Raw genomic sequence first — 18,845 nt, 5'->3', positions numbered from 1 at the left:
TATGTAAAAAATATTCTGTATGAAATATGTATAATGGATAGCTGGTTAGGATCGTGCAAAGGAGCTAGCCTTTGTACACATACACATTGATTGTATTTTCAAGTTTCAAGTTTTTTATTGTATGTAAGAATCAATTACTTACATAATTAGTAGGTAGTTACCTTTTCAGGTGTACACAAAAATTATGTAACTAAATATGTATACAGTAAATACATATTTATTTACATAATTATTAGGAACACTCATGATAAACTTAAATAATCATTTATGCAGTAAAAATATTTCTCTATTAGCCACATTTTTTTTTATATTGGCTTTGGAAAGCTCTAGATCCATGTGTTTAAAACGATCAGGTAATTTGTTGTAAATAGTGATACACATAATATAGGCGTTTATTGTCGTGAAAGATAAGGTAAGTTATAAATTTAACTTCGTTTGCAGAAATAACAATACTTGTAATTCTACTGCAGAGGCATGAAAGGGTCACAAAATTACAATATGGCCATAGTAGGCAACGTTTACGCAAAGTTCATATAGTTAAATTATTAAGTGGGGTGAAGGTTCTATTTCGAGTCAACGCTTGATTGATGACCGTGTTATTGAATAATATAACAGTTATTGAAAGCTTTATTTGATCCATTACCGTGTCAAAAACTTTGGGACCCAATTTGACTCGAGAAAGTGACAGGTGACGTGGGTATTGATATGCTATCAACATGTCACCTACAATTTGTCACGAACTTTAAGATTTCGGATTTGACAACGCCTTCTATCACAAAATTAGCGATATAACACCGATAAATAATTAAATATGGATAGCTATGTTACTGTATGTTACTAAAATTGGACTTGTAGGCCTTTACAGGCTGTATGCAAAAGACAACAGAATCGAAAACAAAAGCGAAGCGGCAAAATCTGATAATTTAAACATAGTCACAATTCCCGTTAAAAACTGTTTTCAAACTCGCGCCATTAACTTTTGCTGCATTCAAGTGCACTTGGCAACCATCGGCGCCAGTGAAAAGCGTAGATCGCAGCAAATATGTCACTGTCCACGATCGGGAACACCTGCCTCCCCCCACTGGCTCCCCTGCCCCCCATCGCCTCAGCCCTCATTTAGAACTAAACATTTATTCAATATTACTACGTGTGCGTTTTCATAGCAGTGCCATGCTAAAAGTTGTATGTTATTTTTGTATCGTAAAGTAATTAATTCTGAGATAAAATAATACTAATTAAGTAAAATGTTTGAAATTAAGATGAAATACATTTTATAATTAAAAGAAAATGTCTTGAAAAATACACCTACAGTCCAAACGTACACAGTTTTTCAGGGAAACGTTTTATATACTTAAACAACTAGCTGTTGCTCACGACTTCGTACGCACGGATTTAGGTATATTGGTGATTCAATGAATACCTTACAGACTAACATATATATGCATTTTATAAACTTAAAATCTAAACACTATTTATATATTGATATCCGGTTTATTCTATTTACTTATTGTATGTGGTTATTAAATAACAAAATGTATAAATTCTGAGAAAGCTTTTCCCCAATTGTACACCATTCAGAATGGCAGTCATTTCTATTATTTATGATTTACTTTGGGAGCCTCAGGGGAAAACATGAACATTTATTTGTACATTTAGAGCAAAATAATATATGCTAGGGTTAGTACAAATTATCATAAATATAACGTGAATTAGAGATATTCTATTTGGTATTATATACAGGGTGTGTCTGATCATGGGGCTTTAAATCCAAGGCTCGATTCTACTTGATAAACTGAGCTACTTTTATTATGGTACCAACTCCGAAAGCCCGAAAAAAAATTTTATTTTTTCATACATTTTGGCTGATCAGATGTCGACGTTTTCTATGGAAAAGCCAAAAAATTTTCCCTGATTTTAGGGTTGGTCCCATAGTAAAAGTAGCTCAGTTTAGCGAGTAAAATCAAGCCCTGGAATTAAAGCCCCATGGTCGGACACATACTGTATGCTAGGGTTAGTACAAATTATCATAAATATAACGAAAATTATAAATCTTCTATTTGGTATTAAATAGATGCCAAATTATTAATAATTTGATCGTACACAACGGTCACAAGAAAAATAACAAATTTTCTCTCCTTTCCAAACTCTATGACTTATTTAACAAATTACAGAATGCAATGCAGCAAAATACTGGTTATGGGTATTTTGAAATGTTAATCAAATAAATAAAAAAAACTTTGTTACAAGCTTTTATTTAACTTGGAATGTATGTATCTATTTGTACAGGTCAAATCTTGTAAGTAAAATTTGACTCCCTTCCCGGTTTCCGATGAAGCTGAAAATTTTCATACTTATGTAAGTTGGGTGACAATGCAATATTATGGTACCATTGAGCTGATCTGATGATGGAAACTCGAGATGGTCATATGATAAAACAACGCAACCTAATTGTGTTTTGGGTTATTAGAATTGTCTCTATAAGTATTAGTTGTCTGTGGAAAGAAAAGTACAGTCAGCGATAAAAGCTAGTACTAAAAAGTTTTTTTCTAATATCTTATTTAATTAGAAAGACGACCCGCTAGCGTGACGTATACATTCCCAGCTATCATCCGGCAACAGAGCATAATGTATGATGACCTCAACAATAACAGTTAAAAGCGATCGCCGAAGCCAAGACGCGGTGAATCGTAGGCAGAAAGGGGCAGTACCAAGTCCCTAAACCAGAGGCAACCTGGGTGATATCGTCGCGCGTCTTAGAGTAGTCGCACACTCCATCCAGATAAAAGGACTGGTGTTCCTCATTCTTTGGTTCGGCATTGCGTACCATATTATTCAATTCCTTTAAATAAAAATGGTGAGATTTTAATTGGACATTATTTTTCAAAATAATTTAGTGCCGTTTCTTTTTAGTTTGCATTACTTCTTGTGATTAAAAAGTTCTGATTTTGCATTACTTCTTGTGATTAAAAAGTTTAATTAGATAGTGAAGTGCGTTTCCGAATTTCCTATATCTAATCTTTTATAGTGTCTCAATGAACGTTCGTGTTATATGTTATATATTTAAACATTATTAAAAGCTAACGTGCAGTTAATTTTTACAGGATGATCTTAATAAGGACCAGCTAGCAAGTGAGTATTTTTGCAAATAAACCTAGTAGTTACAATTATTTTAATTAATTTTTCAGCCCAAAAGCCAAAATCTGATCCGACCGATTTTAACTAAATTGGCAATGACAAAATTCATTAAAAAAGTAGTTTTTTTTTCTTATGGGGTGAAAAAACCTAATGCAATTTATAAACTGAAATAGATTTGATATAGTCGTACTAAAGATAAAGTGACGAAATTCACCCGTAGTGAAGGCTGGATGCAAAGCTATTTCAAAATTTTGTGCATTAATCATTCTTCTAAGACTGGATACTTATAAGAAATATAACCGGACGCCAAAAAAGTCTATGCAAAGTTGTTCAAAATTAACAAAATACTTACAACTTTATTTTTAGGAGAATAAGAGCATGGGCAAATCATTTTGAACACTTCGCCTGCTTAACTACTTCTGGTCCTAACTGTTCACAATAACTGATATTATTAGAATGATTCTACACACACTGTAATGTAAATTAAATGTCTACTTAAGATCAGCATATCTAAATAAGACTTAAGTATCAAAGTAAGGAGAACTCCCCCTGGAAACAAGCAAAATGGAAAACACGTTCCATTTTCCCAGGTTAATTAAATTAAATGGTTATTACTCTCCAGAGTAATTCTTAGCTGCAATCACACTTGCTGAAGCGAAGCAGATCAGATGACGCTATGAGCTCGCGTTATATTGCACCTTTTAAATTATTCTGCACGTTTATGTAGTTAAAATGGAAAATGGACTATATTTTCTAACGCAAAAAGTCCATTTGAAGTATCAGTGCAAAGGAAGTAGTTGAATTTATTTTTATTCGCGTAGATTTAGTTATATAGTGAAGTAGGTATAAACTCTTCAAGGATATGAATTAGATGCTCAGTTTTCAGTCATACTATGGCTATTTGAAATACCTACAATTCAAAGTGAAACTATAATAACTTTAAAACTAATTTTATATTGCCACATGGCACGGCCGATGTATGTTGGGCGTAAATATAGTAAAACTTTTTTCATATGACCTGCATATTTGCCTTGAAAAGCCCATTACATGGTTAAAAGAGTTACCTGTAGAATAATGGGTGTATAAATAATAAGAATAAGATTATGTACAATTTGTGACTATTTTTATTTACTCGGAAATACTGATAGGTACTGTGGTATCTAACATTTCTAGGCTGACAGCGTCTCATGATATTGGGTCAGCAGTTACCTGAAAAAACTCACGCTCCGTAAATAGTTTGCTTAGTTACGGGGACGTCTCTGGGCAAGCGTCAATACACGGTGTCGCATTCAGTATAGCCTCGTGCTGTGCCGCCTACCATACAAAATTATAGCCAAGGAAGTTAGAACCTTGTTGAATTTTCACTTGGGTTGAATTTAATTTGTTTGAAAATTTTACGTGACTGCAATGTACGTTTTACGTACTTTGTTTTTAATTAAGGTTGACATTGCATCGAAACTGACTGTACATCCTAATGTACATTGGGCTGCACGAACCTTAAATCAAATCACAATGTTCAGCTAAAAATAATCGTTTTGGATAAAATAAAAACTTTACTCTTAATTTAAAAAACAACGAGCTTAACAAAAGATGAATTCAGTTAAATAGCTGTCAAATGTATTAGTTTTTTTGTAGACTTCGAAAAAAGGCACATCTCACCCAAAATTTCGTAAGCGGACAGCAATTATTTGGGAACCTATTTTATTTTCAATATTGACTATTTTTATTAATATATTTAACGATGTTTACCTTCTTTAGCAAAAAGTTAGTTACTTATAGCAAAACATTAGTCACGATTTCCCAATTGAATAAGGTGTCATTATCTTCGTTTATATACAGATAGAACTAAAATATTAGACAACATTATACTTGTTCTATATGCTACTCTGTTGTTGCTTTAATTTTCAGTCCTCAAGAAGGCGTTTGAGGCCTTCGACCACGAGAAGAAGGGTTGCATCGGCACCGTGATGGTGGGCACCATCTTTGGCATGCTGGGTCTTGGCGTCACCGACGAGACCTTAAAGGAGATCATTGAAGAAGTGGACGAAGATGGTCAGTAATCTTTAATTTACCCTTTTATTTTTTTCCGTCACATTTTGATAAAATTTGATGAAAAGGTATACAGGGCGTCCCACGGCGACGCCACATGGAGGGAAAGTACCTTAAATATCATAGATAGCATATTTTGCTGAAAGAAGACTTCATTTTATTTTGAAAACTTAGTAAAGTTGCATTCATACTTTTTTAATTTTTTTTTTTTAATGTATGGAAAAAAATTATCGCGTCATTGGAGGAAAAGTACCTTAATTATTGTAAATGAACATCTTATTGAAAGAAGACATTATTTCGATTTAAAAAAACAAGTTGAATTGCATTTTCCATAATTTCATGGTTAAACCGGGAATCGAACCCGCTACACGAGAAAAAAAAATACCTTGTACCAAAAAAATAATTCTCACATTGAAGCCTTTCGATCGGTATGAAAAAGCTACAAGGTATTTTTTTTCTCGTGTAGCGGGTTCGATTCCCGGTTTAACCATGAAATTATTTAAAATGCAATTCAACTTGTTTTTTTAAATCGAAATAATGTCTTCTTTCAGTAAGATGTTCATTTACAATAATTAAGGTACTTTTCCTCCAATGACGCGATAATTTTTTTCCATACATTTTTTTTCAAAAAAAATTAAAAAAGTATGAATGCAATTTAACTAAGTTTTAAAAATAAAATGAAGTCTTCTTTCAGCAAAATATGCTATATTTAAGGTACTTTCCCTCCATGTGGCATCGCCGTGGGACGCCCTGTATATTCCCTATTCTGTACAATATAAACTCAATTTCACCGCATGTCCTAAAAAAATCTTTCTTTTAGTTATCTACTAAAAAGTATGGTATTTTCGTAACTCACCGGAAAATACATTCTTGTTGGATCAAGTTATTTTTTCGTGTTTATTCCGCCCAAAATGAGATCCATGTGTGACGAATAAATTCAACCTAATCGAATAAAAATAGACCCTTATAAGAAAACATACTTGATCGCAAAATACATTCGTCATCGGTCCGTAATAATAATGGAAAGTGGGCTGTACTATATCTAATCTAAGAAGCAATTAGTTTCAGACAGAAATGTGGGCAGACTTTATAATGAAGAAAAGCTTTTCAGATCAAACGATTATTTAAGCTAAGCGAAATTTTCATGCTAATTGAGCGATGAAGGAAATATTAAAATGTAAGAAACGATTATTTTTATTACCTAAAATTCCCATGAGTCAGATTAAATTAAATTAAACAATAATTTATAATGAAAACAACAAAGATCAACAAGGAACAACCCAATGCGAACACATAATTTAACTTCATAATGAGATACAGAAAATTAGTTGGCCCATAATAAATACAAACCTTCAATTTTCCAAGAACAATTGTCAGTCGCTAATCAGCTTTTCGAAAACCAAAACAGACTTGAGAAGCAACAACAAATTCTAATAACACAATAAATACAGTATGTCTTTGATACTGGCCCAATTTGAGTAATAAGTAATAAGCATAGTCTTTGTTAAGGACTGCCGAGAATCAACGGATCGCCCCGAGCGAGCGATGAGAACAATAAAGAGCCCTTGTAAGGCGACTTGTGCCCTAAAAGACCTTAACACTACATTAAACATTTCGCTCAAATTAGAAATATAAAATCATCGAAAAGTTGAAAATTGACTTAGGCACAAACTGCTTTATTCTATCTTAGGTACGAACTGATTTAACCGTTAAGATTTTATCTTTTTGTCTAATTGGTCTAGATTTATGTATTAGACCTAGGTATAAATGGTATTTAGGAGTACTGAGATATTTGATAGCTACGGCAAAATTGCGTTAAATTTAATGAACATAATATTTGCTTACGCTGGATCTTTCCACGTTTGAAAGTGAATCAATTAAACTAACGAGCGAACATCGTTATTAGTTAAAAACAACCTCAATAGATACAATTTGACACATTAAATAGTTATAGTTTTTTTTTACTGTAATTAATAACGATAGTAACATATATATTAAGGTTTAACATAGGTATCTATATTTATTGCGATTTTATCGGTTGGTGAATTTGAGAGCCTTTAAGCTCCCAAAAAAGAATATTCCTCTGCACAATAGTCGCCTTAATCTTAGGTGACCTTAAATCTTAGTTATCTAACTGAAAGCAAGTTCAAGCGAGACAAGTAAATTATATGAAGGGCGATAAGGATCTCATATATAGTTATGAACATTGTATTTTATTTTTATACACTCGCTTGCGTTATTTATGTAAGTTTTGGTTAGATTACATGTAACGGTCTCTGGAGCCTCGTATAAGTTATGTAGTTATAATATATTATGTGGAGTAAAAGCTGTAATAAAAGGCTTTTTTAGACAAGAAATATGAATTTTTGGCAGTTTAATTTGAGAAGTACAAAAATCACTAGGTATGTATTCATGTAAGTAGTCACAAAATTAGATATAATTTGTACCCAAACTTACATAAAAAAATATGTTATATAAATTAAGTCACAAAATGTTTTCACAATTTTTCTGTAGTAGTATTATTTTACTGTCATTTTTCTCACTGGTGGTTGATCATACCGTGAGTCTGTGCGCGCACTGCTAGGTTCCGGCAGAATACCAGCGCTGTGGCAGCAATGCTGCAGCACATGCTGAGTCGGCGCCTTTTCGCGACTACACAGTCGTGACAAAAAAAATCCTAGTATGTAGTTAGTAATTAGTTTAGTATAGTACTTAGACATAAGTTTTAGTTTTATTCTTATCATAAGGTCAATTTTTTTTGTCACGATAATGTTTTGGAATAAAGTTTTTATCTATCTATCTATCTATCTATCACTTTTACTGTTTTAAAATACAACAATATCAATAGTTTTGTTTTAATATGTCCGTGTGGTTAAACCATCCAGTGGTTATTAAACGATCAATTTTAACGATAACGCTTTATTTTAATGATATCATTAACCGCAATTAATTAGATAGTGATGTAAATTGCATGAGATCTCGCGCATTGAATTTCATTTAGGTAATCAATTAATATCTTTCAACTCCTGATCACTCATTTAATTTCAATCAATGTAAAGCGATAACTGGATAAAACTGCATTATCAAAGAAGTCCAATAGATATTTATAAAGTTTTTCGATTTTCGTAAGTTTCAGTAATAATCATAGGTAAAGAGATCTCTACGCTAACTAAAATATAAATAATTGCTCCGCAGACGAAAACCCTTTCCAAATAAAGCAATTACTTGGGCTTATGATTGAAGACTTTCAGAGAAACGAAGAAAGGTTTGCAATGCGTCTACTTCCCATTTTTTATATTTAGTATTTCTACGAACCTTTCATTTTCGTTCAATATTAGTTTTAGACTTAATTCGATTTTTCACCCATGCCCTCCAATATAGTACAACGCCTACGGCAATACCTATTAAACGATGCTCCCCGATCCGCCACTAATTTTCTGAGTGCTCTTACCGGAGAACGCAAATACTCTTTCACTCTGCCTACTATCAGAATACAAAGATCTTAAGCGACTAAACCTATATCGCTACATGCGACCTTATCCTTCCAAGCGATAGTGTTATCGTTTCGATAAAAAAAGATTCGCTTGGCGTATTAGAGATTAAACTTTTGCAATATTTTTGAACTGAAGTTATTTTAGCTGCGTAAACGGTTCGCTGCTGGGATTGTCAAAGTTTGGTGAAATATGAGCGTAGAGTAAGCCAAAGCTATTATATGTTATTTCGCATTGAATGTGAATAACTAATTTAAAGTGATAAAAATCTATTTAAAGGCTATTACAATTGTTAGATTAGGTAGTAAACTAAAGCCATTACAGTAAACAATATTAATTTATTACGGTTTGGTTGATATAGTGAAAGCAAATCATACACGTAATTCAAATAGTTTCTTGACCTGCAACAAAATTCATCCTTTGGCCAAATAATATTAGGCTCCCTTCACTACATATAGACTTGGAGAAAAATAGAAGGTGTAATGTGAAGTTTTAAGTCCGCGCCAAAATACATTTCGCAAAAGCCATTTTTTTGCAATAGGGTAGTAAAACAATTAGCTCCCAGTTTTGCTCAAACTTGAGCTAAACAATTTTGAACCCAGTTACTTTTCTACAATTTAATTTCTAAGATTTCCTACTAAGTATTCCAATTTTTCAATTCATAGTCTGTGTTTATATTAAATAAAATATTGAATCTATAGAAACTTATATTTCAAAGTAAATACGATTTGTGTTGAAAAAAGTTTCATTTACATAATAACGTACCTATCAATATTTATCTCAGAAACACAAAATATCATAACTAGTTATTCCTACTATACCTATGGATGAGACGTCCTTAGCCGCTCTATTATCCTCTTATATTCGTAAACAAAGTATTATGACCATGATTGAGCAGTAAGCCAAGCACATGATGACACAGATGTAGGATATGCTCTGAGGGCGCGACAGTATCTCGAGACAAGATAGACTACCCATATTTTTCTATGTGAACAAAAGAGGCACGGGTAGCCTATCTCGCCGCGAGATACTGACGCGCCAATCATCTGCTAGCCCGGCAGAAGATGATTGTATATACATTTACAATAAAATTTTCAATTTTGTCCTTGCTACAGGATCCGGCGAGCTGGAGTTTGAAGAGTTTGTAACCTTAGCGTCGAGATTCATGGTTGAAGAGGACGCCGAAGCTATGCAACAAGAACTTAAAGAAGCATTCCGGTTGTACGACAAAGAAGGTAAATAAGGCCTACTTACTAGGAGAGATAACCATTCCCAAACTCAGAGGATATAACCAAACGAAGACGCCATGTCTGTTATTTTCGGTATAAAATAGTCTGCCGATTTTTGCGGGGGACGTCATAGTCATAGTCATTTATTTGATAAAACCGGTTTACATGTCAAAGATAATAATTATAATGATTCCCAACAGATTACAGTATTGTAAAATGATTGAGTTAACATTAGATCACAACATGATAAAAATAAAATATTAGTAAAAATGTACAATTATACAACCATAATTAGTCACAAGTGAAGTTTCACGGATTCATCCGAATAAATTATAACACATACCTAATAATAGTACCTACTATTGAAGTCAGTACCGAAGTAATAAATAAATAATCACACTTATAAAAGGATGTTGTCAAATGTATACGTAACGTAAAAATAACCATGTCAGATAAACGTCAGTCCATACAATCTGTATGACCATTGGCGCCTCTTTTTGACAGAAGGGAGTGCCTGTTAATGGCTACTCCGTTTGGTTATATGATCTAAATTCCCAATATTCGTCAGGATACGATTTGAATTATTTTATTTCGACAAGTGTATGATAAGGTTGATACCTTTAGGAGCACACCATAAAAACAAATCGGATTCCCCCCGGCGTCCTCTACATACCTATAAAGCCATGCATTAACCCTCCGTAACCCGTAGTAAATAATAGAATATCCAGTGCTTTATATAATTAACCAATGGGTTAATCTTTACATTATCAATTAATTAAGGCTTTTGCTGTGTGCTGTGTTATTAAATGCGGGATTTGAACGCGTAAAGTACAAACCCATATTACAGGCTAAAGTAATCAAATACTCTCGCTCAGCGGCGAATGCGTCTGGCTGAATGAAATTTAGCCGTTGGACAAATTCTAGACATTCATGTACAGTCGCCATCAGATATATCGGAGCGGCCAAGGTGCTCACAAATATCTGAACACGCCTCTATTATCAAGGCGTTAGAGTGCGTGTTCGGATTTTGTGAACACCTTGGCCGCTCCGATATATCTGATGGCGACTGTAACCCTCACATAGCCTGACCCTTGTTAGTTATTTAACGTGTTTCATTTGGTAGGGTGATTTCTAGGGTGATTTCGGTTTTGTTATTAAAGAAAATACTGAGGGTAAGATTGTAATTTTCTTACTCAGGTGCTAACACCTATACCCTTTTGTTGACCTTCGATACATAATGAAGAAGGTATCTACTTTCTACATATGTAGTACACTAAATTTTATACGATTAAAGACAGAAAAATTAAGCAGATTTAAAGTGACATTCCATTTCCAACTGCAGCTGCAATACTGTTCATTTTACTATGGAAACGTGTCGCTGTCATTGTCAATTTCCATAGTAAAATGAACAGTATTGAAGCTGCAGTTGGAAATGGAATGTCACTCTTATTCAAAACTGTGGCTTCTGTCCGCTACTTAATCTGCATGGAATTATGATGATGATTAATAAAAACTATCGTATGTTCTTCCCCTGGACCCTAAGAATAGGACAGACAGACAACTTTTGCATTTATAATATTAAGTAGGGATGTCCTCAATTGCATTGGTTTTTCTTGGCGAAGCCCAAAAATCTCCAGTATAATGATGGATGACTTTCTTTGGTATTTCTAGGCAGTATGACGTTGAATAGCCATATTTATTTATAAACAATGATTACATAAGTTTAATACGCCGTTGAAAATTATTTTTCTTTGTGTCATTTTGATATTTATGTTTGTTAAAAATTTTACAGAGCCCTAAGTTCTATTAATAAATGGATAAGTATAGTCAATGTGATGAAACATTTTCAGGTAACGGCTATATCACGACAGCGGTGCTACGGGAGATCCTCAGAGAGCTGGACGACAAGATCAGCGCAGAGGAGTTGGACATGATGATTGAGGAAATTGACTCTGACGGCTCTGGCACCGTTGACTTCGATGGTATGTATCACCGTCATTATTATCAGGCTCATTCTTTAAGAATATGTCTGCAGTTGCGTCTAATTGCCACGGTTATTTTCATACATTAATATGGGTCATGGCACTCGTGGCTGCTGTCTAAGCAGGCATATTTTTTGAGAATGACCCATCAGACAGCCACAAAATTGTTTTATGCAACCAGCTTGATGCTTCTTGCATGATTAGCAGATAGTCTTTTAGTTACCAAAAATGCCTGTTTAATGCGATAGTATTTCATATAATTACTATTTTAAAGTATATTACTCAAGAGATGTAACCATGGCAACTAGTTGCATAAAAAAGTTGATTCACCGATTGTAAATTTTCGTCATTTTCTAAAAGGCAGTATGACCTGGTACGCTTTAATAGTAGGTATTAATCAGGCTACCTGTATAGACTGAATATACCTATACACAATGATGTGGGTATAGTTTTTCCGGGTTAAACCATACCTACTCTTAATTCTGAATCTCTAACTTTCCGCACAATTCATACCCAAACAATATTGTCATGCTACATGCTACATGGTTATTTGGTAATAATTTTATTCTGTACTTATTTTAAAAACAAATTTTAAACACAAATAAAGTTTACTCAAAACAAATCTAACAACAAAATCTAAAGCATTAATCATACTCGTAGCAAAATAATTTTGTAACGCTCCAATACGTTGAAATACTTAGTATTCTGGCATAAAATACAAGCACTATGTCATTGTTAACTAAATTGAATGTGACATCGACTATTATACTCGTAATTTAGAATTTATATTATAATATCACGTCCTATCTAGTAACGTGCCAAACCCAAGTTTGCCTTTGGCTGAATATTTTATTGAATTGATTTAAAATTTTGCTTTGACCTTCTTTTATACCATGTCTAAACGAGATAGAAATAAAGACGCCATATTATATTGTGGGTTATATAAGTTGCGTGAAATCAAAAAGAAAAAAACATAAAAATAACAATGACTGAATTTAGTATTAAATACGACTACAAAGGGAAATGATAGCGGCAAAGGATAATGAGTCCATTGCTAAGAACAAGCATTAATTATGAAGAAATTGTGAACTTAAATCAAAGGTTCAGTTAGTTTCTTTATAAAGCTTTTCCTTTATTTACATAATTATTTGTATAACTGTATAAAGCTGCGGAAATTGTCATTTTACTTTTAATTTTCATTTTTCATTTTCATTATACTTTATTATTATAATTTATTATGTGCTGTAAAGGCATGCTCGAGCATATTGTACCTAATGGGCGTTTAAGCTGTAAAGGCAAATGGCACTAATGGCAGTCTTGCACGCATATCGATAGTGAAGCTCATTTGTAGTAAAAAATAATGGACAGTAATAATATTTATAGATATTCAAAGTACCAATTGATCGGTAACGATAAGTAGACTCGGGGTTTTGTACAGTACTCTACTTCATATTTGTATTATGACCTACGGCTCGATTCGGGAAATGAATTAGAGATGCACTAGATATGATAAAATAAAGTTATGTGACGTTCCACGACAAAAGGTACCTTATGGTGGCTGGCGCTTATGTCGCATAGCGCCGCAATAATATTGGTTAATAATCGTAAGCGCCAACCGCCACAAGGTACCTTTACTCGTGGGACGTCACATATCTTTACTGTATCGTATCTTGTTAATCTCTAATTCATTTCCCGAATCGCGCCGCTATTATTATGTTATATATTTTAACGGTTATTTGCCCTCTATTAATGTAACTGCTATTAGTTGGTCGCTCAATACCATTTTAATCTAAAATACCTACGTTTACTTACACTAATTGGAATAATATATATATATATATATATATTACCTATATATATATATATATATATAGGTAATTTAATTACTTCAAGGGGTAGAAACATTAAAATAACTTTCAGGAATTGATCTCATACATACAGATAAAAAGGAGTTTTCCAACAGCATCAAATTACGAAAAGTTTGTGATATCCCTTGAATAATTCAGTACGTTCGCCATCAGATATATCGGAGCAGCCAAGGTGTTCACAAATATCTGAACACGCCTCTATTGTCAAGGCATTAGAGTGCGCGTTCAGATATTGCCCATACAACCATTTCCAGTCGCCGTTACGACGCGGTGTAGACACATCTTGTGTCGACACCGTCTGTTTCGGTCACAATTCCAGTCGCAGAGTCGTCGCCGTGTCGACACAGTTACCAGAAATGGGGAAGGGTCGACACATGACACAAAGTGACATAAAGTGTGGTCGCCGTGTGCACACATTGTTACTAGTTTGCGACTACTTTATGCCAAAATCATTCGTTCATTCGTTCATTTTGTTCCTGTCAAATGGAAACTGTCAGATGGAAAAATAGTTAAATAAAAATAAGTGACATTAATACGCCATCTCTAAAACGGATTACAAGACGTAATTATATATTGTTTGCATTTATATTACAATAGGACTTAAATTATTATGGGGAATTAAACTGCTCGAGTGATTTGATAAACTAAGTGTAATATAATCAACGCGCCACCAAATTGTTTTAGTTTAGCCGGAAATGAAATTGTTTACTTCTCAGTGCCTGTGTTCATAAATATATTATTTGATGCATTTTTAGTACTTCGATGCGTATACTATACTTAAATAACAAAAATAACGCTTTACATACTACGAAACTTGTTAATTATGATGTATAAATATGGTTTAAGGCTGAGAAATATTGCAGTCACAAAGTAGTCGCAAATGTTTCGACTTTGTGTCGACTCTGTGTAGACACATGACACGCGCTGTCAAAAGTAATAACAAAGTTACTGGATTTGCAAAATGGCTCCTTGTGTTCATTTGTTTTCAGATATTCTCAAAGTGTAAAAATGCCGTGGTAAGAGATGGGACTTAATAGATTAACTGTTTATTCGACTAATTAATGGAATAAAAAAAGTTAATCCTCAAATTTTAATCACGATTAGTTTAGTCGACCTAACATAGATTGAAATTGAATTAATCTGAACATTAATCGAATAAATTATCGATTAAATCTCGGTTGGAAGTTGACAGGGGGCCATTTTTGTACGTAAAAAATAATAGAAATGTCTTGCATGCAGATGGTAGCCAAACACTTTGTCATAAAAGTCGAAATGCGTGTCGATTTATAGGTTTTAGGGAGTGCCGATTTCGAAAATGATGACCATTTTGGAATCCAAATTGGGGCCATGCACTGTGTCATAAAAGTCGTCATGGATGTCGTTTTATACGTTTTAGGGGCCCCAATTTTGAAAATGATGACCATTTTGGAATCCAAAATGGCGGCCATGCACTATGCCATAAAAGTCGTCATGGGTGTCGTTTTATAGGTTTTAGGAGGCGCAGATTTCAAAAATGATGACCATTTTGGATTCCGAAATGGTGGCCATGCACTATGTCATAAAAGTCGTCATGGGTGTCGTTTTATAGGTTTTAGGGGGCGCAGATTTAGAAAATGATGACCATTTTGGATTCCGAAATGGTGGCCATGCACTATGTCATAAAAGTCGTCATGTGTGTCGTTTTATAGGTTTTAGGGGGCGCAGATTTCGAAAACGATGACCATTTTGGATTCCAAGATGGCGGCCATGCACTATGTCATAAAAGTTGTCATGGGTGTCGTTTTATAGGTTTTAGGGGGCCCTGATTTCGAAAATGATGACCATTTTGGAATCCAAAATGGCGGCCATGCACTATGTCATAAAAGTTGTCATGGGTGTCGTTTTATAGGTTTTAGGGGGCCCTGATTTCGAAAATGATGACCATTTTGGAATCCAAAATGGCGGCCATGCAGTATGTCATAAAAGTCGTCATGGCTGTCGTTTTATAGGTTTTAGGGAGCGCAGATTTCGAAAATAATAACTATATTGGAATCCAAGATGGCGGCCATGCACTATGTTAAAAGTCGACATGGATGTCGTCTTGTTGGTCATGGTCATCATTTACTCACGGCTTATATGACAAAGTGCACAGCAGACATCTTGGAATCGAAAATGGTCATCATTTTCGAATTCTGCACTCCCTAAAACCTATAAAACGATATCCATGACGACTTTTATGAGAAAGTGCACGGCACACATCTTGGATTCCAAACTGGTCATCATTTTCGAAATCGGCACTTCCTAAAACCTATAAAATGATATTCATGACGACTTTTATGACAAAATACGTAGCCGCCATCTTGGATTATAAAATGATCATCGTTTTCGAATTCTGCACTCCCTAAAACCTATAAATCGACATCCGTGACGACGCAAGTTATCTTTATTTTCAGATCTAACAAATTGCTACAGAATACAAAGGACAAAAAAAGAAGCGAGGAGGTAATGAAACAAGCAAAAATACAGATGATTCCTCGACGCAATTGGATGCTTCTTAAATCGTTCCAGATTTTTTTGTCATAAAAGTTTTTATTTTTCACATATTACTCTCACAAGTTCCGTGACATTTCGACCTTGTAATTTTTTAAGTAAATGTTTTTGTTTATCTATGAGAATCTCACTAGAATAATATAATCAAGGTATGTTTATATTTGATGATTGAAATAGTAACGCAAAAAAAAAATTATATTTGTGTCTTATATTCCTGCCGAAGACTTTTATTTTTCCTTTTCCTTCTACACAAGTTTGGCCAAGTAATAAGAATTTAGGGCTCTCAATTTTATTTTTACTTCTACAACAGTAAAGCTACGAGGCCATGTTTGGTATCGTTTTCGTATAAATTCGCAGTACCAAATTTAGTTATGGTATCACATTGACACCATTCCAAAGTAAAAACATATAAACTTATTAAAATACTTTCTTTTAAACTCCTCTTCACGCTTAAACTGCTGAACAGTTTTAATTTAAATTTAGTACACATATATTTTGAGTCTCGAGACAGGACATAATAAGTTATCTCAAAAATCATCTTTTAAAGGTGTGAAATGAGGTGTAGGGGGGAATTCAGAATTGACTTCTTGAATTTAATACTGTTTAAGTTTAGGTTGAAGTCATGTTTTTTTATCATTTTTAACTAAATCAAAGATGTAGACCATCCCAAATTTCATATAAATCGGTTCAGCGGTTATTGATTTCCCGTACAAATTTCCACGCCACTTTTCACACCTTCAAAAGATGATTTTGGTTATAAGATCTATCCTATGTCCTGTTCCGGGACGCAAACTATTTCTATACCAAATTTCAACGAAATCGGTTCAGCGGTTAAGCGTCAAGAGGAGTTTAAAAAAAACCGGCCAAGTGCGAGTCGGACCCGCGTATTAAGGGTTCCGTACATTAAGTCCGACTCGCGCTTGACTGCACATTTCTAATAGGTTTTCCTGTCATCTATAGGTAAAGAACTATTTTGTGTATTCAGACGGACAGACATACAGAGACGCACGAGTGATCCTATAAGGATTCCGTTTTTTGCTTTTGAGGTACGGAACCCTAAAAAGATTTTTTTTAATTTTGTGGAATGGTGTCAATGTGATACCTTAAATGGATTCAGCAACCCAGATTTATACGAAAACGATACCATACACGGCCTAGCACCTTCACTGATGTAGATATATGAAGATAAAATTGAGAGCCCTAAATAAACTTTCAAGAGCGAATATCTCAAAAACTATTCAACATATCGAAAAAATTTACTGAATAACAAATTAAATTAACTTTCATTTTGTATAAATGGCCATGTCGCTAAGATGCATAGTTTCCGAGATATAATCGAAAAACCGGAAAATGGGACCTTCAAACAAAGCCCCCTCTCTTCCCCCCGCTCAAGGGCTACGGCCGGGGACTTTTGATATGTTCACCTCCTAACTTGCCCAAACCAAGTTACGGGTTGACGGGTGTTGGGTGTTTATATGGTTTTGGTCGATTATTATCATTTGCATCGCCCATGATGACTTACTAGAATTACTTACGAGCACACGAGACACTAATAGTAGTTTGACAAACCTTGGTTTTCAAGAGGTATTTTATATTGACATTTGCTGTCACAAATTTGCTGTCAGATTTAGTCGCAAACCGCACGCAAAGTGCACACAAATGTGTCGACACCTTGTTACGGAAAAGTGTACACACGGCGACGACACTTTGTTTCGAAACAATTCTAGACACATTGTGTGGACTCTGTTACGACACATCTGACATTTAGTTACCACTTTGATGATTCTGCGACTGGAATGGTTATATGGGTGTGAACACCTTGGCCGCTCCGATATATCTGATGGCGACTGTACGTTTGACTTGCCGTAATTGTGACTGAAGCGGTGGACTTCCCAGAATTTCTCTAACTTATTTTGCTTATGAAAATTTCATGCCACCTTGTTAACACTACTAGAATTCTTCTGGATTTGCACTTTAAATACTTTTCTTAAATTTCAGAATTCATGGAAGTTATGACGGGAGGCGACGACTGAACGACCATTTGCGCAAGTTTATGTTATAATGATACTTATTATTATATAATTCACAATATCAATTTATTTATACATCGGAAGACCAATTTGATAATATGATTAGCAAAAAACTTTAATGTATTTATTTAACTAATTGTAAGATATTTTATAAGAATAAAACAATATCCTAAGAGTACCTATGCATGTCTTTAATTTTTGCACACTTAAAATCTGTTTAGTATTTTGCTAAAGTATTATAATATTGTCCTAATATCGCTCATGATATGAAGTGATACACTATACTTTTAGTTATTTACGATACAAGTGCGGAAAGTAGCAAATTGGCAACGAGTGGTGATAAATTAAAACACGGCCGAAGGGAGTGTTTGTGTTTACCTATTCGCACGTGTATCGTACAACGTTTTACTATACATATGGCCCTTTAAATTTTTGACACTAGCACGGAAATTAGTTATAAAAGATTGCCGCTGTATTTAATAATAAAAAAGAATGGGATCGATCTATCATCACTGACAGGACTATTGTAGCC

At 34.1% G+C, this 18,845-nt stretch overlaps 2 protein-coding genes across 2 annotated transcripts in view; one reads left to right on the top strand and one right to left on the bottom strand.

The window, feature by feature from the left end:
• LOC134665312 (pre-piRNA 3'-exonuclease trimmer-like) overlaps positions 1-18,845 on the bottom strand; it is a 301,305-nt gene that overhangs the window by 219,629 nt on the left and 62,831 nt on the right. The window lies entirely within an intron of this gene.
• Positions 5,022-18,488, top strand: LOC134665334 (troponin C-like). The gene is made up of 4 exons (XM_063522265.1): positions 5,022-5,187; positions 9,791-9,910; positions 11,755-11,886; positions 18,282-18,488. Exons 1-4 carry the CDS (start codon positions 5,103-5,105, stop codon positions 18,314-18,316), a joined length of 372 nt encoding a protein of 123 aa, XP_063378335.1. The 5' UTR covers positions 5,022-5,102; the 3' UTR covers positions 18,317-18,488.

The sequence above is a fragment of the Cydia fagiglandana genome, chromosome 6, assembly GCF_963556715.1.
Source record: "Cydia fagiglandana chromosome 6, ilCydFagi1.1, whole genome shotgun sequence".
Classification (NCBI taxonomy): Eukaryota; Metazoa; Arthropoda; class Insecta; order Lepidoptera; family Tortricidae; genus Cydia; species Cydia fagiglandana.
This window is presented reverse-complemented; position numbering and strand designations above follow the sequence as displayed.

Excerpts from the sequence above, each read along its gene's own strand:
- LOC134665334 (XM_063522265.1), top strand. The coding sequence starts at position 5,103 with ATGGTGGGCACCATCTTTGGCATGCTGGGTCTTGGCGTCACCGACGAG. Across the intron at positions 9,911-11,754 it reads CCGGTTGTACGACAAAGAAG|GTAACGGCTATATCACGACA; the intron begins GTAAATAAGGCC and ends AAACATTTTCAG. Across the intron at positions 11,887-18,281 it reads TGGCACCGTTGACTTCGATG|AATTCATGGAAGTTATGACG; the intron begins GTATGTATCACC and ends CTTAAATTTCAG.